At 44.9% G+C, this 23,771-nt stretch overlaps 4 protein-coding genes across 7 annotated transcripts in view; 1 reads left to right on the top strand and 3 right to left on the bottom strand.

Moving 5' to 3' along the window:
- Positions 1-23,771, top strand: part of UBAP2 (ubiquitin associated protein 2) — a 97,214-nt gene that overhangs the window by 59,627 nt on the left and 13,816 nt on the right. Inside the window, exons 13-21 of one of the 4 annotated variants that reach the window (XM_038125404.1) lie at positions 187-458; positions 1,432-1,604; positions 2,701-2,908; positions 4,083-4,122; positions 6,655-6,838; positions 9,362-9,428; positions 10,111-10,306; positions 11,570-11,661; positions 12,552-12,599. In XM_038125404.1, the coding sequence (XP_037981332.1) occupies positions 187-458; positions 1,432-1,604; positions 2,701-2,908; positions 4,083-4,122; positions 6,655-6,838; positions 9,362-9,428; positions 10,111-10,306; positions 11,570-11,661; positions 12,552-12,599 (1,280 nt within the window). Of the gene's footprint in view, positions 1-186; positions 459-1,431; positions 1,611-2,700; positions 2,909-4,082; positions 4,123-6,654; positions 6,839-9,361; positions 9,429-10,110; positions 10,307-11,569; positions 11,662-12,548; positions 12,600-23,771 lie in introns of all 4 variants that reach the window. The other 3 variants (XM_038125403.1, XM_038125402.1, XM_038125400.1) reach the window with 3 other exon arrangements.
- On the bottom strand, positions 12,618-16,114 carry LOC119695998 (interferon-like). Its single transcript, XM_038125410.1, has one exon. The coding sequence runs from the start codon at positions 15,619-15,621 to the stop codon at positions 15,049-15,051; it is 573 nt and encodes a 190-aa protein (XP_037981338.1). The 5' UTR covers positions 15,622-16,114; the 3' UTR covers positions 12,618-15,048.
- On the bottom strand, positions 18,068-20,510 carry LOC119695997 (interferon-like). The gene has a single exon (XM_038125408.1). The coding sequence runs from the start codon at positions 18,671-18,673 to the stop codon at positions 18,101-18,103; it is 573 nt and encodes a 190-aa protein (XP_037981336.1). The 5' UTR covers positions 18,674-20,510; the 3' UTR covers positions 18,068-18,100.
- LOC119695995 (interferon-like) lies at positions 20,642-22,725 on the bottom strand. Its single transcript, XM_038125406.1, has one exon. It carries the CDS (start codon positions 21,977-21,979, stop codon positions 21,125-21,127), a length of 855 nt encoding a protein of 284 aa, XP_037981334.1. The 5' UTR covers positions 21,980-22,725; the 3' UTR covers positions 20,642-21,124.

The following is a 23,771-nucleotide window of genomic DNA, read 5'->3' as shown; positions in this document are numbered from 1 at the left end:
TCAACTGTTGTCCTTTTAGAGTGTTAATGATCCATGTGAAACCACTGTGATGTCTGAAAAGACTTGCAAATGCTGTAGAATCATAACTATTAAGCATCACCTGGATTCTTGCATAAAGAGTAGAACTGTGAAGAGCAGAGTTCAGTGCTTTAATTTTGATATTTCCTTTTTTCCAACACTGGCCAGACTTTAAATCGCAGCCTGAGCCATCTCCAGTTCTGAGCCAGCTGACACAGCGACAGCAACAAATGCAGGTGGTTCCTGTTCCTCCTCCTGGGCTGGAGTCATCCTCCTCCCAGGTAAAACTCCGAGAGCCATCACCAGTAGACACCTCTACAGCTGTTAGCAAAATATTACAGCTCCCCACTATCTCTATGGATAACCAGGCAGTGACTGTTCATCAAACCCAGCAGAAACAGATAAAACCACCAAAAAGGAGGATAACTCCAGCATCCAAGGTGGGTAATTGAGTGATAGCTTGTCATTAATAAACTTAAAAACCACAAAAACTTGTGTCAGCAGTGGCATAGCCAGCAGGACCAGGGCAGTGACTTGTCCCTCTGTACTGGGCACTGGTGAGGCTTCACCTCAAATCATGTGTCCAGTTTTGGGTCCCTCATACAAGGAAGATGTTGAGGGGCTGGAGTGTGTCCAGAGAAGGGAACAGAGCTGGGGAAGGTCTGGAGCACAGGTCTGGGAAGCAGCTCAGGGAGCTACAGGGGCTCAACCTGGAGAAAGGAGGCTCAGGGGAAACCTGATCACTCTCTAGAAATGAGGGTGTAACCAGGTGGAGATTGGTCTCTTCTCCCAGGTAACAAGTGACAAGACAAGAGGAAACAGCCTCAAGTTGCACTAGGGAAGGTTTAAATTGGATATTAGGAAAAATGTCATCACTGAGGGGGTTGTCAATCACTGGAGCAGGCTGCCAAGGTAAGTGAGAGTTACCATCCCTGGAACTGTTTGAAAGATGTGAAGACCTGGTGCTTAGAGACATGGTTTGGTAGTGCTGGCTTTAATAGTTGGACTTAATGTTCTTGTCCAACCTTAATGATTCTATGATTTGATTGCATAAATGTTTTATATAAATTGCTAGGGAGAAAGAGAGCAAAGATCTTGGTGTATTTCTTATCTACGAAGCAGGATGTACTAAGCTGGATAGTTACTAGGTCCAAAATATTGTGGTGATAGCTTTGCAAGCAGCTAGCTGGTTGCTCTGTATGACAAATGGCTGTTGCTGAGGGATTTTTAGATTGACTTAGTAGCCACAATATGAATATTGGTGGAGAGGGGAGGGATGTACAAAGATGGTACTTTTGTTATTGTGGAATGGTATGGTTTACTCCTTCAGCTCCAGATTAGAGCAGAATCAGTGGATAAATTTCAAGTTACAGACGCATGCAAAAGAATTATGGTTTCTTTTCTTCCTTTAAGATTCCGGCCTCTGCTGTGGAGATGCCTGGATCAGCAGACATGACAGGGTTAAATGTTCAGTTTGGAGCTCTTGAGTTTGGATCAGAGCCTACACTCCCAGAGTTTGGATCAACTTCAAGCAGTGAGAATACCAACCAGGCGACCAACAATAGCTTATATTCAAAATCTGTAAAGTATGTGTGAGTTGCCCTCCTGCATTCTCAGGTGTTCTCATGGGGGTCAAGTTTGTGCCAAAAACATCGCGACATGATTACAATGTAATGAAAGGAGAAAATATGATGACTTGTTTTCTGTGGACTGTATCTTAAATGATAATTTTCTACTCTAATGATAATCAAAATCTGCCTGGATGAGTAGATGTGAAGCTGGAAATGACATGAATATAAATAACCTTTTAATAAGCTATCCTTTATAGAGTTTCTTTCTCATGTTAAATTGCCCCAATTTTCAATTTTTTTGGGGGTTTGTTCCTCACTACCCGTCTTTTTCTCCATCTGACCCAGCAGAATTGACCTTTGTACCATATATGTATGTTAGTTAGTAGATGAGCACCAGGTTACAGATCTGATGCTCCTACAGGATGAAAAAGTGAGAAAAGAAGCTAGGCTTTCTGTATGCAGGAGCTCTTACTGAAATGCTACAACAGCCAATGATAAGCACCAGTGTACCAGTAAACCAGTTTTAATTCCTTACTCATTGAAAAACTGGTGTCAGTAAAAAGCTTCCTGAAGTTAATTCAGAAAGGAACTTCCACATAACTTTCAGTTTTATACAAGATATTTAAACTAAATGGACGATAAAACATTCCTGCATGTTTTAAAGTATTTTTTAGCTCTTTGCATAATTTATTCTGTAACATTAGAATTCCATTGTAAAAAGAATCCTATTGTCGTTATTCATCATATACCAGACTTTATCAATTCTGCTTGTTTAAAAAAGAAAGATTATGGTCATTAATTTATCCTTAGAAAAGGTGGAAATAACATGACTGAAAAGTGCTTCTGTGTAAATTCTTGTCTTGTTTGGGCTGGAACGAGGAAGGTGAATGGTGCTTAGTGCAGCTGATGTTTTGAAGCAGTGATTAGTGACAACCAAAGCAATATTATAATTTTTTTTACATTCTTAGATTTTCTAATATAAGTAGTGTGGATTTTTTTGACTATTACAGGTAGTTCTAGACTACCTTTATAGAAGCTATATAAGAAACTGAAATTTTCATAAAGGTATTTGAAATACTTACCAAGATGATAAATAATTCTTTTTTTCCAGTGATCCTTTGAATACCTCTTTGCCAATAACCAATACAGTACAGGACTCCACCTACACAACCTCTGCCATCAGCTCTTCCAGTCTGACCTGCTCATCCCAGAGCACTAGCCCAGTAACAACTTCCTCCTATGACCAGACTTCTGTGCATAGCAGGATAGCGTACCAAAGCTCCATGGCTCCGTCGGAACCAACCCCCGTTGCAGTTACGGTGAGTTTGTTACAGAAACAGGACCTAGAAAAGGGGGAATATTCTTACCTGTGTTAGGTTTGTATTCCTCTGATACATTGATGCTGTAACCAAGCCAAGTGGTATTTATGATTCCCAAGCCCACCCTCTTGTTTTTTGCTTTTCCTGTTGTGTAGTAATTTTTGGTAATTCTTTATTTGGGATATAGGAGCATCTGATTTTGTGGGTGTTGACATCTTAAATTGTCTGTTGACCTTTTTTTTTTTGGTCAAATTAAAATTCTACTCTAGTTTCCTTCCCTGAAGCTAAGGAACTGTCTCTGTATGTGAATACTAGTTATGGTATTTTGCCATAACTAATTGCTTGACTGTTCCTATACAAATGTATGTTATTTACTAAATTTACATGGCACTTAGCAAATGGATCCCAATTTTTTCTTGGCCCCTTCAGTATTACTTTTCTGTTTTATTTAAACACCAGTGGGAATTAGTTTCATGTGTTATTTTAATAAGCATAAGGAGAGGTCTAATATAGGACAAAGAATCTCAGGAGATTCAGACACCTGCTGTCTTTGTACATGGAATGTAGTTTTTTTTTTAAAGAACTGAGTTTATTGAATGTTTTAGGAACTTGTGAGAGTTTGTAAGTTTATTTACTTCTGGCCTTTGTTATGTGTTGGCTCAGTCACACTTGTCTTCTGCACTAGCTCGTATGTACTGGTGAGGATCAAGCATAGACTATCCACTTCTGTACTCCAGCGTTACCCAAAAAACAACTGGTGCTTCTCAAGTCTTATCTTTCAATGGAAAAAAATTGGCGTCTCTGTGTAACTTGGATAGTTAAAATTGTGAGTTACATTAGATCAAAAGCACAACCATTTCCTATATGTTAATGCAATTCCTTCTTTCATATTGGTGTGAACCTGAAGTTTATGTTATATGCAGTACATGGGAAGGTTTGCTGCTGATGGGTGTATTATGGGCAGTGTATGGGTTTCTCTATGTTCAGGACACCTTGCACTTGAGACAACTTTATTATGTAGTTTTTTTAAAGGCAGTAAAAATTTAATTTTCTGCCTTGTTCAATTTAATATGAATATAGAATTTTGCATGAAGCATGTTCAATGTGTGATTCAGTCTGAGCATTTAATATACCTCTAAGATGATTTGTTAATTCATTTCTTCTTTGTTTACAGAACGGGCACAGTGGTGTTAGGACACAGGCAACACTTGACAGTAAGTTTTCAAAGCTTGGTTGAGCACAGGACTTTCTGTTTGTTCCTTGCTACTTGCTGTGCACACAAGCATATCAGTGACATTGGGTTTAAGGTTTTATATTGTTCTCCATGACTAATTTATGGCTGACCCATTTGACTTTATTCATGCTTGCATAAAATGCTGCTTGCTTCTTGACTACAACTGAAATATGAAGGCAGGTCTATGAAATCTACAAACCTAAACAGCCTTAGAATTAGAAAAGCTGCTTTGCTGTTGACTTTCCTTTTGAATTTACCTGTCAGAAATCATTTAATATAAAATAAAAATGCAAAATTAGAAATAAATGTGAAAATTTAGAATTCTTCCAGTTCTGAGTTGGGAAGCTGCAAATAGCATTTAGCTGTGGTGAAATGAAGTCACATTCTTTGAGTGCACCTCTCACTGGGTATGATTCTATCTCTGCCCTGTTAGAAGCCTGTGGGAATTAAGGTGAGAAACACATTCCCTCTTCTGAGTTTCTTAATACTTTGCAAACAATACTTTAGTATTTACTATGGTATAACTGTTAGTTTTTTCATCTTGGCCTGTTTCTAATGTAGTGTGGACCTGTACCAGGCCTGCAGCTCTCTACTTGGAGTTTAAATAATTAAAGTATAGTATTCATAGTATTCTGATCTTTGTGCTTCTCCGTGGAAGTTTTCAAGGACAGCGGTGTGAATTAAAATCTTTTGGAATTCCAACATCTCAAGTTTAGGTCTAACCTCCTCTTAAACATCTCTTCAGGTAGGCCATTAGTGGGACAGTGTTTTGTTAGTGCCAAGTTGAATTTAAAGGAGCAGGAGTGTGTACACTCCAGGTATACAAAGATAGCTTTTCAACACAAGAACTTTTCTAGTGCTGTGTGTACAGAGTTAATAAACAATTTATGAAATTCGCTACAGAACCTGTCCTTTTTTCCACAGAAAACAAAGATTTGAGTATTCCTAATACTTTTGTATTCTGTAATGACTTTACTAGTCTCTTTTCCTATGCCAATTCTCCTTTAGAGCATTTCTGTTTTCTTCTTCCATTGAGTCTATTGTATGCATCCAAATGATTTTGAATTTGTCTTAACTTTTGTAAGTACTTTCTCCTTTCTGTATGTGCTATAATGTTCTTAGTTGTTCATCTCTCTTCTTTGCTGTTCTTCTTTAATATCCAGATCTCAAGCTTCCTAAATCCTTAATTCAAAGTATGACTGATATGTTTTACTCCTGACCATCCTACTTGTCTCCTGGTTTTCTTTGTCTTGCACATTGCATTCAGACATTTTGTAGGGGATCTTAAGATGGTGATTCTGTCCCCTGTGTTGAGAGAATCCTGTTCTTAATATATTGGGAGTTTTAAATGTTATTTTTCTCCTTTTTATATGAGTTTTACCAGGAGTTATTGGGTGATAGAGTTGCTCCCTTCATAACCACGTTTGTCACTTGGATTTCCTTCTCTTAGAGGCCATACTTATTGCCCAGGCCAGGACCTTTTAATTCCTGTTTCCATTGCAACCCAAAAACCTTACTTCAATCATTTAGATAGGAAATCAAATCCATAAAGTGAACAAACTCTAATATATAACTTCCAAGGGTGTATTTGATTTTTGTTTGATGACCAATCTTTAAGTGTCTTCACATACAATACAAGTTAGTGATGATCCACTGGGTAGTGGTCTCTGGTGTGGTGTGGGAACGTGGCCCAGCAGAAGGTAGGGCTCAACTCTTTTCTGAGTTTTATTGTTAACTGAGTGTCTCTAATTCTTTGTTATTTTTTGTAAAAGTAGAAATAAGTGAAATAGCTGGGAATCATGTTGGGCAATAGCATTTTTAGGCATTTTATTACAGTATAGCGATCCTATAAACAAGTTTTTATCTGTGTAGCCTAAAAACTGTAAGATAAAACCCAACACTTTTTATTATCTAAATAAAGTGAGTCAATATTTGGCAGCTCCTTAGCCATAAAAAATGCTTAATGCTGTGCTCAATTCTGGCCTTTCATTGTAGCTTTTTTCATTCTACTGCAGTACACTTTTGACTGAATATACCAAAGGGATAAGTTATCTACCCCTGAACTCCAGCAATCTCAGTCTCCATGCCCAATGGTGCTGTGTAGGTCTGAATGAAGAAGCAGAGCTGTAGGTGAAAATAGATTTGTACAGTGCCTTGAAAAGGGAGAAATTACTGGTGTTTGCTGAACCAAAAGCAAGGAATTTTAGAATGACTTGTGAGTGTAAGTTAGTAATCCAGAAAGTGGCAGGTGAAGTGCAGAAGACAATTCTTTACTACATGTGTAGCAGTGATAATTATAAATTTATTATAAGTAGAGAGCATAAAGGGAAAAAATGGTAGTTGAGTTGTGTTTGAATTTTCCTTCATAGCCAAATTGCTTGATATGGTTACCAGTTCTTAATGGTCAGATTTTTGCAGACCAAGGGGAGAATGCTACTGTTCCTATCATCTGGGCTGGGATGTAAAGTATGCTGGAATTTTAATTTGAATGCCTCTTTTTAACTTGTTGCAGCTATTTCATCAGTTGCAGCACCTAAGACAGAGCCTTCTCCCTCGCTACCTTCATCTGGTTCTCTGCCTAGTGTGGTGTCCACCACGGCCTCGCTTCTGCCTTCAGCATCACAGCATGTGGCAGCATTGCCCAGCTTGCCTCAGTCCAGTGATCTGGCCAGCAGCTCCCTCTCCCAGCTGAGCAGGTACAGTAGAGTTGTGGTAAACTGAGAGGGTCCATTTTGAGGATAGGACAGGTGTAAGGGTGGTTCCATGGGGCTGGCAGGCGCCAGGGGTCCCTTTTCTGATGTGAACCAGGATTAGGAGAGAGATTCAGAAGAGAACAGAAGGCAGCTCTGGGCTGCCTTCTGATGGCAAAGCAGCTGCTGCCCTCAAGCTTTCATGATACATATACAACTTCGTGTTTCAAGATGTTTGCTTCAATCATGTTAGCTAAATCAGTTAAATTGATTCCCCCAGTTTATTTTTCCTGCTTTGTGCCTGCTGTTTTTGTTCAGTGTTATATGTTTGAAACTATTCTTTAACAGTTTACTACATGGCCAATTTGAAATAACATCATCTCATTTGTATTTCTTAAAATTAAAACCCAGAAATAATTTCACAGGGAAACTCTGCGTGTTTTCTTTTTTTACGATATTTCTGTAAGATATTTCACAATATCAGTTTGATGTACCTGGAAGTTCATCTTAGCACAATTCAGCTCATTTGCACTGTCTCTCTGTTTTTCTGAATGCCTGTTACATGCTCAGTCAGGTTGATGCATTAGGATTTTAACTTTTATATTTTTCATTTATTTGTAATCTTGTGGTTCTTTAGTGTATAACTCTAAACTCCATATTAATTATTAGTTACTGTCCTCACATTTTGGTTAGACAAAACAGTTCCTCTCTAGGTGTGGGACTCAAGGACACCTTACTGTCTCAGGCCCTGGAAAGTCTAAAGAAAAGTGAGGTGGTGGGGAGCAAACATGGGGTAAATGACTTCATTACATGAAGTTGTAATTTAAAGATTAGCTGCCAATATGCAAATGGACCAAACTTACAGAAGTGTGAAAAATCATGACTGGTCATCCATGTCTGGGTGTAGCTCCTGGGGAGGCTTCATCTGCTCTTAATATACCTGAAGGCCTTTCAATAAATATAATCAGTTTTTATTCTCTTAATTTTGTCTGACCTCTGGTTTTGAGGAAGCCCAAAAAAGGCATCAAGGGTGACAATCCTGAAGCTGTATTGATTGAGTTACATTTTTGATACTTTGTACTACATTTGTTAATATAAGAAACTGATTTGGGATATCAGGGAGTTTTTTTTCCTTTTTCACAGCTTGGACATAGTTTATTTTTTTAACACTCTAGTATTTTTTAAAATAAAATAGTAAATATGTCAAACAAGAGCTATTCCCTTTACATTGGTCACATTTCCCCACAATGACTTGATGAAAAGCTGTATAAACGGGTGAAAATTTCAGCTGGAGGTCGATGCTGTTGGACAGATACTAAGTTTCAGCCATCCTTGGGATGCCTGAAATGCAAAATGTGTCTGACTTGGTAGAGCTGATGGCTGTTGTCTGTGTATCTACCATAGGTCAGATGGTGAATTGAGACTTATTAAAAGAGCTGGGAAGAGTGGGTGAGGGAGTGGTCTAAAACTCTTACTTTTCCCTTGCTGCCTGAAGTGATGTTTTTCCAATTCCTGCAGAAGGGGGACAGTTTTGAAAGTTAATCTATGAAATTGTGAAAGTTTATTCTGGGCCGAGACCTTGAAGAGCTCACCAGAAGTGTTTGCCCTTAAGTTAGGTCATGTAATGAAGCTGTCAGCTTTGGTATGAAAACTGTGTTTTCTTGTGGCTATTTCCATTGACAGCACTAAACTAATTTTGTTCTTAGGACCTCTCCTGCTTCTTATTTAATAAGGAGGGTTTTTTTTGAGCGCCCATCTATGCACATGTTTTATGTTTTCATTATGGTTACCTTTGTTCTATGTTGGTTCAGTTTATTGCATACAATATACAGTAGGTTACATTCTTGACCTCAAATATAAGATGTAACTTGTCAGTTTAAATGTTCAAATATCAGTTTCAGTCACCTTTCAGGGAGACATTTGAAATCTCTGGATGAATTATGGGGCAAGTACCCTGCAGTTCTAATTGGTTGAATTAAAGTTATGCAACTCAAAATGGGGGAAACAACACAGTGAGTCAAACCAAAGCACTGCCTCACTTTAAACCTGTCCCCAGTGGTAAGCAGCAGCAGAGAAAGAATGAGAAACCAGTCTTGTGCTTGTGTGAACCTTGTTTTGATTTTGGACTTCATGTGTCATGGAGTCATCACTATTTGATTCCTGAAGCAACTATAGTTTTTCTAAAGATACAGTAAATTGAAAGATATAAATGAATGGTGGTTTAGATGCTTCTTGTTAATAATAATGAGTCTGTACTTGATTTTTTTTCACTAAAAGGTAGTAGGGTACTAATTAAAGGAAAAAGTGCCTGTAGAGATGTCTGTATTCATACAGACACATATACATGCCTGTGTGTGTATCTGCATGTATACACACACTCTTACATGTAATTTTTTCTTTAACTACTCTGTTACTGTAGGTGTGCACACACACCTAGAATTTTAGTTCTTTAACTAATGCCCTACTGCATATCTGAAGTTGTTAAAAAGTGAAAATTAATTTTATAAATTCTTTACAATTTCCTTCCAGCTCCCTTTCCAATCATCAGACCAGCCTCTCTCCTGCCTCAGTGTTGTCTTCAGGCCCATCACATGTGGTAAGTCCTGTTAGTATTGAAATAAGTGCTTGGCAAATAGTCAGTTTATCTCATAAGTAGGACCATCTCTTAAAGCTGGATGTGTCTCAGTACCCCAAGAACCATAAGAAGAGCCTTACTTCAGGGGAGAAGGACTGTCAGCCCTCTAGTGGGGGAAAAGTGATTATCACTTGTGATTTGTACTAGATCAGGAATAGCTATGACAGAGACTTGCCAGTCACACTGCTGAGGGAAATTGTCTTGCCAGCTAGAGGGGATGAAATTTTAAAAAATTTGCTTATAACTAGTTTATTACAAAAAAATAAACAAAAACAAACTTCGCAGTGGCAATCTGAAATGTCTCCAAAATGTGGACTGTTAGCAGTCTGCACTGGAGAGGTCAGCTGACAAAATGCAGGTGATGGAATGATATATGTTACATTTGAGTTACTGTATTATAATATTGTGATGGTATGACAATTTGAGTTTAGCTCTCATACAATAATTTTCTTTAAATCACAAAAGCATCATAAGCATGCAACTTAGTTGCTTGCTTGGTACATAGATAATGCATATCTTTTGCATGTGCTGCTGTTACTTTAGAAGTTTTTGTTGGTTTGGTTTTTTTTTTCCTTTTTTCCCAGCATTTTCCACTGTGGTTTATTTGCTCTGTGATCCTCATTCTTTGTGTCTCCTTTTCTAGCACACTAGTATTGAGAACACAACTTCGCTCCAGCCCTCAACAACCTTTTCAACTGCTTCAACCTCAGCCACTAGCACCACCTCCTCGGTTGTCAGCATGGCAAGCAGTATGAACACTACAAACAGCCTTGGCCTGAGTGTTACCAGTGTGTCTATACCAGCTGCTACCACACGGGCAGCTCCCTTAGTGTCTTCAGGTTGGCAATATTGACAGATCACGTGGATAGACAGAGGATTTCAGTCAGCAGGGCTGTCAGTTGAGCATCTCACCCGCCATAACAACGCTAAGAAGTCCACACTGTTCACTGACATTTCCAGCATGCTGTATTTGCTGGCTTATGAAATAAAGTTGCCTGGTTTTATGTATTTGAAATATTTGTTAGGGTGTTGTGTGGCATTTATATAGCACATTCCATCCCCAAAGGGCTTTATAAATACACATCAGAGCAGTTCTGACTTGGGAAGTTTTGGGCTAGAAAATTCACCCAGTTTGTATTCCAAGCTGTGATCAGCTCCTGACTATGAGTTCACATAAGCTTTAGTTTCAGGCTCTTCTGTGACTTGAATTCATTTGGCAGTATCAAAATATACTGCAGTGTCCTCATTATCATGTGTCACATCCCTACTGCCACTTCCACAGAAAGGAAAGAAATGTCTGGGTCATTGCACAGCAAATAGCACTTCAGAAGGAGGGTCCATGGAGATGGAGGGCTGGGAGGCTTCTTGCACTGAAGTGGAAGTGATGCTAAATTCTCTTTCTTCTCTTATGATCCTGAACTGCTAAAAGGAAATCTTGTAGAGAGAAGTGAGTGACGTATTACTAAGGATCAGGCTTAGTTACAGAAGAATTTCTCGTTTCTATAGCTTGTAAATGAAGTGTCTTATGATTAGCCAAAGTGCATTGTTCTTTTACTGTTCTGCTTCCTAGCACTGCTTCATGAAGGCAGCTGAAACCATTTCAGTCTTCTCTTTGCTATTCCTAGCTGTAGTAAGTCACCCACAGAAAGCATGCTGGCAACATTTAGTTCTTTCCAGTCTGTTGCTGGTGATAAAGGGAATGCACTGACAGAGCAGGAAATGAAAGAAGAGAATTTGCTCTCTCAGATTGAGAACAATTTCTAAATTTGCCTTCAGGAAAGAACTGAGCAAAAGAGAAGTTTTATAATCTTGTAATCCTTGTATTCTTGTAATTCTTATAATCCTCTTGGACAAAGTAAATGACAAATTTAGGCTATTCTATGATAGGACTGTTTTCAGGCTAAAGTAGCCTGTGCTTTCCTTCCCTTGAGGCATGGTTAAACTCTTCAGGCTATTTTGAGCATATTCATCAAACAGCACAAAATCTCCTCTTTATAATCTAAGATAGTGCAGCTGCCACAACTTGTGAGCTGTCTTGTCTCAATGCTGAAGCCTTTTCTTTTCTAAAGGCTTGTTAAAGTGTCTGTATTTTGATTCTACAGGCAAAGCACCCCCAAACCTGCCCCAAGGTGTACCACCCTTGTTGCATAACCAGTATATTGTGGGACCTGGAGGACTTCTGCCTGCCTACCCAGTAAGCAGTTTCATTGTTTCTCTTTGATTTCTTAGCCCTTGGCGCAAGTGGGCCCTCCAGACCTGCTACTGTCTATGCCAAGTCATTTCTGGTGGCACATGTTACACCTGGAATTCTTGTTTCAAATGCTAAAGAACACCTGAAACATGTTCAATAGAGGCTTACTGTTGACTGTAAACTGCAGAGCTTTTGGTACAGACCTGATCTGGCTACTGTTAAAGCTAAACATGGGTGTGGCTGTGGTTTTCGGTGTTAACAGGTTTTAGGTCCTTTGAATAAATTTAGGCTCCTTTAGATTTGTGTTACTGGAATGGATTTGCCATAGCAGTGACTGAAATGTGCCATGGACACATGTCCCGTCTGTCATGATTTGAAAGACTGCACATAGCTTTTTGATGTCTGACCAGCATCAATGTATTTTTGGTTATCTGTTTTTTGAATCGAACCTTTATATCAGTAACTTTTCTGTATCAAACTGAATGTGAGGAGATACCCAGGAGGTTGTGTTGTGGTCAAGTCATCAACTCTTTAATCTTAATGCTCTTTGAAGTAATGATTACAGCAAAGAGGGCTGTTCTTACTCCCAAATCTGAATACGCAGTAGATTTTTCATAAGTTCAGGAATGATGTGTCTGTGAAAACTGTGTTGAAGATGGGACAGTCAAACTCTCCTCAGAGGACAGGAAACAACATCAGAGTGACAAGCCTTTGTAACTTCAGTTCTACTCTCCTTGAAATGCTGCAGTGTCCCATGATAGCACAATGCGACATACGGCTGTAGACCTTTAACACAGACTGGGCTTAAGTCAAACTCAGTTCAAAGCCCCAGACTGATCAGTGTCAGAAAAAAGTGTTATAATGATGTTGTATTTTTATCTGTCTTTAAGCAGATTTATGGTTATGATGATCTCCAGATGCTTCAATCCAGACTGCCAATGGTAAGTAAATGACTTACTTGATGTTAAACAAGTTGTCTTCACCGTTGATCATTTGTGCCACATAAACTGATTCATTCAATGATGGTTAAGAGCTTTTCCTTATGTTCTATATTCTCTCTTTTGAAATTCATGCAAGGATTGTGTAAATTGATACAGAGCAACTGTTGCATTTGTCCAGCTGCAAAATCTCTGAATAGACACAAGTGTGCTCTGTGCTCCTGAGTGGAGAAATGTCTAATATGTCTAATTTTTGTAGAAACAGTATGACATTTTGTCTAATCTAATTGAAGTCCTAATGTTTTCTTTTACCAAGAGGTAGGGTTGAACAGCAAGTACACAAGTTGGTAGCCAGTAGGTGTATCTGAGATGTTGGATGTGGTCATAGGTATAGATCTTTGCATATGCATCATGGCAACAAATGCAGGTGAGCTGCAGGAGGTAGAGTGTACAAAGTTTTTTCCTTATCTGGATCGAGAATGCAAATGGCATATGCAACAGGCTGAGCTCCCAAATAGATTAAAAAAGGGCCTCAATCTAGACTGCAAATTATAAACAATTTTCCTATCAGAAATGTAGGGTAAGGAAATTGGAGAAAAGGTTTGCTGGTAGGTAGCTAAGAACAGTTACATACTAGAGTGATGCGGTGTATCTGTAGAGGCAGAAATGGAGCAGTGAACGGTGGTCTGAGAATACTGGAGGAATGCTATAATGTAAGGCCCAAATAAGTACCAGGTATTCCATGTAGAGCTTAGAGCAGCCAGAGTCAGATAGTTTAAAGGTGAGTAGAGGGATGACTCAGAAAAATCCCTGTCAGACTGCAGATCTTGAATTTAAAAATGAGCACATTCAAAGATGAGCACATGAATAAAGACTTTTCCCAGAGAACGTTGTGGTACTTGAAGAACTGTCAACTGAAATGCATAGAATTGTCTTTGTGGCAACAAGATGCAAAGTACTTAAAGTTGCAGGGCCGGGAGACACATATTGTAATGTGTGAACAGTGGCTAGATGCCTGATGACCACCAAGGTGCTCTATCACTCCCCACCTCATCTAGTCAAGGGTGAGAATACGTCCTGAAAGGCATGTGGAGTGAGATAATTACAGGGAGAAATTATTTGCTGGTTGCAGTCATAGGCAAAAGAGGCTTGACCTGGAGAAATTAGTTTAACTCATTAGCAATCAAATCAGGGCAGTTAGCAAGTAGATGATGAAATAAAACCAAATATATAGAACATCTTCCCTTCACCTCTCATATTTTCCTGGAGTCAGTTTCAGTCTTAATTTTCTCTACCTTCATCTCCCAGGTGGCATAGGAGGATGGGGAATGGGACTATTTCTGTGCCATCACACTTCTGCTCTTTCCTCCTCACACTCTTCTCTGTTCCCATTTTGATTCCACAGTCCTCCAAAAGTTCAACACAAGTCCTAAAATGTTTTATGTTGAAAGAGGTAATCTTATTGCAAGCAGCTCTGCCACGGAAAGTGAAACCTTCTCTTGGATCACATTGCACAAAGCCCCATCCACTCAGGCCTTGAACATTTCCAGGGATGTGGCAATCTAGCTAACCCTAAGACTTGTTCACACTCCTAATAGTAAAGAATTTCTCCTTTGTTCCTGGTATAAACCTACTGTCTTTTGGTTTAGAGACGTTGCAAAAAGACAATTGCCTGTAACTCCAAATAATAATCAAAATTAAGTTTGCTTCTTTTTTGCAAGGTCTAATGAAATGTTAAAAGGCCACAGGAAGGCCTGCCCAGAGCTTTCTCTTCTTAAGTCTAAATAACACCAGTCACCTATCTTCATAGAAGAAGACCTCTCATGGTCTGTGTGTTAGTGCTCTGTAGAGGAAATTCTCCAGTAAGTCCGTGCCTTCCCAGTCATGATGCTTTCAGAAAAAATAATCCGGAAGGGACGTGAAAACTATTGAAGAAATAAAGACGCAAGGCATAATTCAGATGATGATATCAAACACCAAGTGATGTTACTCAAAAGAGGTTGATGAAAGATGTTACATGGACAGGTGCCACGAAACAGAAAGACCAAGGGATATTCAGAGATGAATATGAAGCAGGGCTTGGAGTAGGCGTTGAGTGGAGATGGCTTTCCCCTGGCCCCAAGAGTGGTTGCAGTGCTAGGCAGAGGAAAGGCATTGGCAAGTGTTTTGTCATGGGTCTTTATTTTCAGTGGCATAAATAAGTAAAAAAGTAGAAAAATAAATAGTTGAATAAATATACAAATAAATAAAAAAATAAATAGGTCTGTAAATGAGCGGAGAAAGTCCTTTTTTCCGTATGGGTGGGAGGGGCTGAATCGATGGAGACGCAGTGGTTGAAGGCTGCGGGCGGCGTGCGGTAGCGTCAGCGCCGTCTCTGGTGGCAGGTGGGAGGAGGCGTGGGGTTGGAGGTGGGTTTGGGGCGTAGGCGTGGGTGGGCGCGTGGGTGTTTGGGCTAGCGGCGCATGGTGCGAGTGAGGTTGTGGAGGTGCTGTAGAGCGGCGCGAGCTTCGAGGCGGACGTGGTCCCAGGCGCAGGCGCTGTGGTTGTGGGCGTGGAGGAAGAGGTGGATGTCCCTGAAGTACTTGTTGATGGCGAGCAGCGAGTTGCGCGGTCCTCTGAGGAGCGTGCCGTTGTCGGGGAGGCATTGCTCGAGGTGGTGGATGTGGTGCTGCAGTTGGTTGAGGAGGTGGTTGCGAGGCTGGCTGGGCCAGTGCTGGCGGGTGCTGTTGGAGCTGAGGGTGTGGAAGAGGTGCTGGAGGATGCGTAGGGCGGTGGCGGCGGCTTGGTGCGGGTGCAGGTTGTTGTGGAGGAGGGCGTCGGGGAAGAAGGGCCGCTCTTGGAGGTGGCAGGGCTGCGTGTGGCTGGCAGCCATGTCCTGCAGGAGGCGGAGCGCGTCGCCGGGGAAGGCGTCCTCGTGTGTCCAGAGGTGTTGGCAGGCCAGGGATGCGGCGAGAGCGGTGAGGAGGAGCAGGAGCGGCGGGGCGGCGTGCGGCAGGCGTGGCTGTGTGGCTGTGGGCGCAGCCATGCTGGGCCTGTGGCTGCTGTCGGGTGCTGCAGGGCAGGAGGAGCCTGGTGAGGTGTGCCGGTGCTGCTGGTGCTGGTGGCGGCTGTGCTCGGGGTGCTGCCTGGTGAGCGGCTTTGTATGCAAGGCAGCTTTCCCTTCATCGCTTTCCGATTGCTGGCACTTTCTGGCTGTAGTTTCCGCTCTGGGCTTGTGGCTCTGGTGGTCTCGGGGCAGTGTTTTGTGGGGTTTCCTGTTTTGGGGATTGTGATGGCAGCGGTGTGCCGGGCTTGCGAAAGCTCTGGCTCAGAGGCGTCGGGGTCAAGGCTGCTGGAGAGGGCTCTTGGGTGCTCCCTTTCACCTGCCGGGCCGGCTGCGCGCTCTGTGCTGTGCAACCAAGTCTGTCTTTGTGCCCCAGCCTAGTTTCCACCTGCAAAGCCCTGCTGGTGGCTGTGGTCACTTTTCCTTTCACTTTGTGGCTTGCCTAGATTTTCATCTTAGCCGCCGCTTTCCTTTTGTGGTTGCAAGGGATGCGCGGTGATGTCAGTGGGCGGGGGCTGGCCTTTCCCCTCCTGCGGGGAATGCCCAGAGGCAGTGGCAGTGTTCGAGGTGCCGTCTGTGCCCGTGGGCCCGGAAGGCCTGAGTGCGTCCTTGCAGGGAGGCAGGCGCTCCGCCTGCTGTGTTTGGGAGGAGCCGGCCCCAAGGGAGGCAGGAAAGGCTGAGGGAAGAAGTTGGAGAAAGGGAAGGGCTTTGCTCTTACTGTCGTGCTTGGTCCCATGCCTGTGACCCTGGAGCACAGGTCTGCTTTGGAGATCGGTGCCTCAGTGGATGAGGCGGCCCCAGGGCCAAAGAGGACTGTCCCGCATGAAAGAAATGGTGTTGTGTTTTGGGATTGCCAGAGCCCTTGCCTGCAACGGTGTGTCCTGTCCGGGGCTCTTTGTTCCGTGAGAGGTGTGGAGTTCTTGGAGGGGATGGCTCTGAAGATGCACAGGGGTTGCAGAGGACGTGGCTTTTGGACAAGGCTGAGGGAGCCGGGCCTCTTTGGCTGGAGTAGTGAAGGTTGGCCAGTAGTTTCAGATGCCTTTCCAAAAGCGCAGGAAATCTGGGGAGAGGTGAAGAGGAATTTGGGCTGTGCGGAGATGTGCAAGGCCATGATCAGCCTGGCCTGGCGGAGGCATGGTGGGATTGTTGCTAGGAGCGGACCATGGCATTTGAAGGTTCTCGACTTTTGGGGCAAGGAGGCTGTGGAGAGGAGTGGCTGTTTGTAGCCTCACGTGTCAGGGATCTCACGGCGTGCCGCCGACGTCACGCAAGGCAGTTGCTGGGAGGCCTGCGTGAAGAATGCAGATGCCCGGGCCACCGGAGGAGAGGCTCGAGTTTGAGACTGTCTTAGCAACCTGCATGCGTACAAGTGCATGGGACATGAGGAGGTTAATGCGTGGCTCCTGAGGGATCTGTTTGATGGAGTTGCTGGGCCAATGTGGATGGTTTTTGAAACCTGGTGTCTGTCAGCTGAAGTTCCCAAGAAGTGGTAGAAGGGAAATAGAAGGCCCGTTTTTCTAAAGGGAAAAGCAGAAGAAGCCTGTGGCAACTGCGGAGCAGTCCGGCTGAGCTCTGTGTCAGGCAAGAAGCTGAGGCTGCTTCTCCAGGAGACTATGCTGAGGCCAATGGAAAAGCAAGAGGTGATTGGTAGCAGGGAGCATGGCATTCCAAAGTGCAGAATCAGCATTCCTGGCGCTTTTGGTGCTGTTCTGTGGTTGGGTCTACAAAGCAGTGGTGGATAGGGGCAGGGTAAGGGACCTTTTGTGCCTGGCTTTGTGCATAGTGCTTGACAGTGTCCCTCATGACATTGTTGTCTGTGAGTCAGAGAGGCATGGGTTGGATGGATGGATGGATGGATGGATGGATGGATGGATGGATGGATGGATGGATGGATGGATGGATGGATGGATGGATGTAGCACTGTGTGGATAAAGCAGATGAGGTGCAGCGGTGCTCTCCAGTCATAGATGGGGTGTTCTCTTGTGGTGATTCTATGGTGTTGGCCAAAGGCTGGGAGTGTTTTTGCCCAGGGGCTGCTGCAGGACCCTGCTTGGGCAGGTGCCATTGAGAGGAGTGGAGAGGGGCTGTTTGGAGCAGGGCTTGGAGTAGGCGTTGAGTGGAGATGGCTTTCCCCTGGCCCCAAGAGTGGTTGCAGTGCTAGGCAGAGGAAAGGCATTGGCAAGTGTTTTGTCATGGGTCTTTATTTTCAGTGGCGTAAATAAATAAAAAAGTAGAAAAATAAATAGTTGAATAAATATACAAATAAATAAAAAAATAAATAGCGGAGAAAAGTCCTTTTTTCCGTATGGGTGGGAGGGGCTGAATCGATGGAGACGCAGTGGTTGAAGGCTGCGGGTGGCGTGCGGTAGCGTCAGCGCCGTCTCTGGTGGCAGGTGGGAGGAGGCGTGGGGTTGGAGGTGGGTTTGGGGCGTAGGCGTGGGTGGGCGCGTGGGTGTTTGGGCTAGCGGCGCATGGTGCGAGTGAGGTTGTGGAGGTGCTGTAGAGCGGCGCGAGCTTCGAGGCGGACGTGGTCCCAGGCGCAGGCGCTGTGGTTGTGGGCGTGGAGGAAGAGGTGGATGTCCCTGAAGTACTTGTTGATGGCGAGCAGCGGGTTGCGCGGTCCTCTGAGGAGCGTGCCGTTGTCGGGGAGGCATTGCTCGAGGTGGTGGATGTGGTGCTGCAGTTGGTTGAGGAGGTGGTTGCGAGGCTGGCTGGGCCAGTGCTGGCGGGTGCTGTTGGAGCTGAGGGTGTGGAAGAGGTGCTGGAGGATGCGTAGGGCGGTGGCGGCGGCTTGGTGCGGGTGCAGGTTGTTGTGGAGGAGGGCGTCGGGGAAGAAGGGCCGCTCTTGGAGGTGGCAGGGCTGCGTGTGGCTGGCAGCCATGTCCTGCAGGAGGCGGAGCGCGTCGCCGGGGAAGGCGTCCTCGTGTGTCCAGAGGTGTTGGCAGGCCAGGGATGTGGCGAGAGCGGTGAGGAGGAGCAGGAGCGGCGGGGCGGCGTGCGGCAGGCGTGGCTGTGTGGCTGTGGGCGCAGCCATGCTGGGCCTGTGGCTGCTGTCGGGTGCTGCAGGGCAGGAGGAGCCTGGTGAGGTGTGCCGGTGCTGCTGGTGCTGGTGGCGGCTGTGCTCGGGGTGCTGCCTGGTGAGCGGCTTTGTATGCAAGGCAGCTTTCCCTTCATCGCTTTCCGATTGCTGGCACTTTCTGGCTGTAGTTTCCGCTCTGGGCTTGTGGCTCTGGTGGTCTCGGGGCAGTGTTTTGTGGGGTTTCCTGTTTTGGGGATTGTGATGGCAGCGGTGTGCCGGGCTTGCGAAAGCTCTGGCTCAGAGGCGTCGGGGTCAAGGCTGCTGGAGAGGGCTCTTGGGTGCTCCCTTTCACCTGCCGGGCCGGCTGCGCGCTCTGTGCTGTGCAACCAAGTCTGTCTTTGTGCCCCAGCCTAGTTTCCACCTGCAAAGCCCTGCTGGTGGCTGTGGTCACTTTTCCTTTCACTTTGTGGCTTGCCTAGATTTTCATCTTAGCCGCCGCTTTCCTTTTGTGGTTGCAAGGGATGCGCGGTGATGTCAGTGGGCGGGGGCTGGCCTTTCCCCTCCTGCGGGGAATGCCCAGAGGCAGTGGCAGTGTTCGAGGGGCCGTCTGTGCCCGTGGGCCCGGAAGGCCTGAGTGCGTCCTTGCAGGGAGGCAGGCGCTCCACCTGCTGTGTTTGGGAGGAGCCGGCCCCAAGGCAGGCAGGAAAGGCTGAGGGAAGAAGTTGGAGAAAGGGAAGGGCTTTGCTCTTACTGTCGTGCTTGGTCCCATGCCTGTGACCCTGGAGCACAGGTCTGCTTTGGAGATCGGTGCCTCAGTGGATGAGGCGGCCCCAGGGCCAAAGAGGACTGTCCCGCATGAAAGAAATGGTGTTGTGTTTTGGGATTGCCAGAGCCCTTGCCTGCAACGGTGTGTCCTGTCCGGGGCTCTTTGTTCCGTGAGAGGTGTGGAGTTCTTGGAGGGGATGGCTCTGAAGATGCACAGGGGTTGCAGAGGACGTGGCTTTTGGACAAGGCTGAGGGAGCCGGGCCACTTTGGCTGGAGTAGTGAAGGTTAGCCCGTAGTTTCAGATGCCTTTCCAAAAGCGCAGGAAATCTGGGCAGAGGTGAAGAGGAATTTGGGCTGTGCGGAGATGTGCAAGGCCATGATCAGCCTGGCCTGGCGGAGGCATGGTGGGATTGTTGCTAGGAGCGGACCATGGCATTTGAAGGTTCTCGACTTTTGGGGCAAGGAGGCTGTGGAGAGGAGTGGCTGTTTGTAGCCTCGCGTGTCAGGGATCTCACGGCGTGCCGCCGACGTCACGCAAGGCAGTTGCTGGGAGGCCTGCGTGAAGAATGCAGATGCCCGGGCCAGCGGAGGAGAGGCTCGAGTTTGAGACTGTCTTAGCAACCTGCATGCGTACAAGTGCATGGGACATGAGGAGGTTAATGCGTGGCTCCTGAGGGAGCTGTCTGATGGAGTTGCTGGGCCAATGTGGATGGTTTTTGAAACCTGGTGTCTGTCAGCTGAAGTTCCCAAGAAGTGGTAGAAGGGAAATAGAAGGCCCGTTTTTCTAAAGGGAAAAGCAGAAGAAGCCTGTGGCAACTGCGGAGCAGTCAGGCTGAGCTCTGTGTCAGGCAAGAAGCTGAGGCTGCTTCTCCAGGAGACTATGCTGAGGCCAATGGAAAAGCAAGAGGTGATTGGTAGCAGGGAGCATGACATTCCAAAGTGCAGAATCAGCATTCCTGGCGCTTTTGGTGCTGTTCTGTGGTTGGGTCTACAAAGCAGTGGTGGATAGGGGCAGGGTAAGGGACCTTTTGTGCCTGGCTTTGTGCATAGTGCTTGACAGTGTCCCTCATGACATTGTTGTCTGTGAGTCAGAGAGGCATGGGTTGGTTGGATGGTTGGATGGATGGATGGATGGATGGATGGATGGATGGATGTAGCACTGTGTGGATAAAGCAGATGAGGTGCAGCGGTGCTCTCCAGTCATAGATGGGGTGTTCTCTTGTGGTGATTCTGTGGTGTTGGCCAAAGGCTGGGAGTGTTTTTGCCCAGGGGCTGCTGCAGGACCCTGCTTGGGCAGGTGCCATTGAGAGGAGTGGAGAGGGGCTGTTTGGAGCAGGGCTTGGAGTAGGCGTTGAGTGGAGATGGCTTTCCCCTGGCCCCAAGAGTGGTTGCAGTGCTAGGCAGAGGAAAGGCATTGGCAAGTGTTTTGTCATGGGTCTTTATTTTCAGTGGCGTAAATAAATAAAAAAGTAGAAAAATAAATAGTTGAATAAATATACAAATAAATAAAAAAATAAATAGCGGAGAAAAGTCCTTTTTTCCGTATGGGTGGGAGGGGCTGAATCGATGGAGACGCAGTGGTTGAAGGCTGCGGGTGGCGTGCGGTAGCGTCAGCGCCGTCTCTGGTGGCAGGTGGGAGGAGGCGTGGGGTTGGAGGTGGGTTTGGGGCGTAGGCGTGGGTGGGCGCGTGGGTGTTTGGGCTAGCGGCGCATGGTGCGAGTGAGGTTGTGGAGGTGCTGTAGAGCGGCGCGAGCTTCGAGGCGGACGTGGTCCCAGGCGCAGGCGCTGTGGTTGTGGGCGTGGAGGAAGAGGTGGATGTCCCTGAAGTACTTGTTGATGGCGAGCAGCGGGTTGCGCGGTCCTCTGAGGAGCGTGCCGTTGTCGGGGAGGCATTGCTCGAGGTGGTGGATGTGGTGCTGCAGTTGGTTGAGGAGGTGGTTGCGAGGCTGGCTGGGCCAGTGCTGGCGGGTGCTGTTGGAGCTGAGGGTGTGGAAGAGGTGCTGGAGGATGCGTAGGGCGGTGGCGGCGGCTTGGTGCGGGTGCAGGTTGTTGTGGAGGAGGGCGTCGGGGAAGAAGGGCCGCTCTTGGAGGTGGCAGGGCTGCGTGTGGCTGGCAGCCATGTCCTGCAGGAGGCGGAGCGCGTCGCCGGGGAAGGCGTCCTCGTGTGTCCAGAGGTGTTGGCAGGCCAGGGATGTGGCGAGAGCGGTGAGGAGGAGCAGGAGCGGCGGGGCGGCGTGCGGCAGGCGTGGCTGTGTGGCTGTGGGCGCAGCCATGCTGGGCCTGTGGCTGCTGTCGGGTGCTGCAGGGCAGGAGGAGCCTGGTGAGGTGTGCCGGTGCTGCTGGTGCTGGTGGCGGCTGTGCTCGGGGTGCTGCCTGGTGAGCGGCTTTGTATGCAAGGCAGCTTTCCCTTCATCACTTTCCAATTGTGTGGAGTTTCCCTTCCTGGTTTCCAGGCTTCGCTTGTGGCTTTTGTGGTTTTGGGGTAGTATGTTGTTGGGGTGTCCATGGCTTTGGATGTTGTTTTTAATTCTCTTTTTGTCTGTGTAGGCGGTCATTTGTCCCTTGCTTGTCCTGGAGTGAAACCCTGCATTAGTGCCTCATCGTTTTGTTGCTGTGATATTGTGGGTTTTTTGTGGTTTTGCTTTCTGTGTGGGGTCATCTCATTTTCCTCTTGCATTTCACTCAATTTCCCTTCTTGCCCTGAATGGGACGCTCTGCATCAGTTGCATCATAGTAGCTTGGGCTTTACTTTTTTATTTTAAATGTTTTTGTGTTGTTGAGCAGAGGACCTAAGAGAGTTTTTTGTTATGAAGAATGCTAAAATCAATTTCACTGCACTCCTCTAAAGTGAAATAGTTTTAAGATTTTTAAAGTATTGTATCCTGACTGATAATTGCAGTTGTCAGGACGTTCTAACTTAGTTCTGGTTGTAAAAAAAAGGAAGTGGTGGTACTGGTAAGTGACTAGTAAGTAATTGGTAAGTTTCTAATAAGTTGCTGAGCTGATTGAGCTGTCCCAGCTTGTAATGCATTAGAGTCAATAATTTTATTTTGTGAAATTGCAGTTTCGTACCTTAACTGCAGGGTTTTTCTGCACAGACCTTCTACTAGAGTGCATCGGTATTCCTCCCTTGAGTGGGGACACATCTCCAGGTTATTGCTTGAGGCTGAACAATAGTCATTGGGTTAATTGCATTGTTCTGTAGTTTAATATTAAGATGGCTTTTTAATGATTGGTGCAATAGAGCACTCTAGAAGTAGTTACAACTGTCTGTAATGTGTCATAGATAATTCTGATCAAAATTCTTTGATTATTCTCATGATAAATTTTAATAATTTGTTTTTCTGATATAAATACATTTCCTTTATAAATGTTTAAATAAATATGTCCATAATCTTTAAAAAATTTAAATTTGTATAAAAAATAGTAAATTTGTATAAAGGCTCAATTATACCTATATAATTCTTTAGAGATGAACCATTTACCTAGTGTGGGACTAGGATTATATTAAACTGCCTCCAGACTTCTCTGAGAAGGAGTTTAGCCAGGAAGGAGATACTTTCTGAACCTCTATGGGAAGTCTTCCCTGATAAATCTTTTCCCAATCTTCCATTCTGCCTGGGACACTTACCAAATCTTTTTGTAATTCTCCATTAGGTTTTTCTGGTATTTTTACCTAGAAAAAAAGTTTGTTTTCTTTGTATTCATATGAATGAATTCTTTCTTTTTAGCCTTTGATACAGTTGTTAAATGGTTTATTTCGCAGGAGCCTCAGGAGTTTGTCAAGTCATTAAGTTGAGGAGGTAGCTCTGGGTCTAAGCACCTGAGCACTGAATGTTGATGAAGCTTCTGCAGTATCTTGCTTCCCTTTTGTAGTTTGACTTTCATTGTTTTAGAGTCTACTCTAAGCTGTTGCTTTTGAACAATAACACATTTTTTATAATGAATTTTAATTGTTTTTTTACCCTGGATATCCCCAGTGCAGTGTGATGCTGAGAGGAGGTGGTATCAGAAGAGCCTTGCTCATGGCCTTGTCCAGTGATGCTTTTACATATGTCCTCAGGAACAGCTATCACTCAACCTCTCTGATCTCTATTCTGGTGTTGTATCACCTGAATACAAAAAATAATAAAAATGCACTTCTTCTTTCATGTTTGAATTCCCTGTATTCCAGCTTGTGTCATCACCACCACTCCTGTTTTTGTCATCGAGTGGTTAAGTTCCTTCAGCTGCCTCAGAAAAAACAGAACCAATGAGGACATAATTCCTGACATCACAGGTTACTTCTGGATAGGAGCATCAGGAGGATAGTGGTACAATGTGAAAGTTTCATCTTGAGGGGTCCTG

This window comes from Motacilla alba, chromosome Z (assembly GCF_015832195.1).
Source record: "Motacilla alba alba isolate MOTALB_02 chromosome Z, Motacilla_alba_V1.0_pri, whole genome shotgun sequence".
In the NCBI taxonomy this organism is placed as follows: domain Eukaryota; kingdom Metazoa; phylum Chordata; class Aves; order Passeriformes; family Motacillidae; genus Motacilla; species Motacilla alba.
Note: the sequence above shows the minus strand (reverse complement) of the source record. Positions and strands in the feature narration are given on the sequence as shown.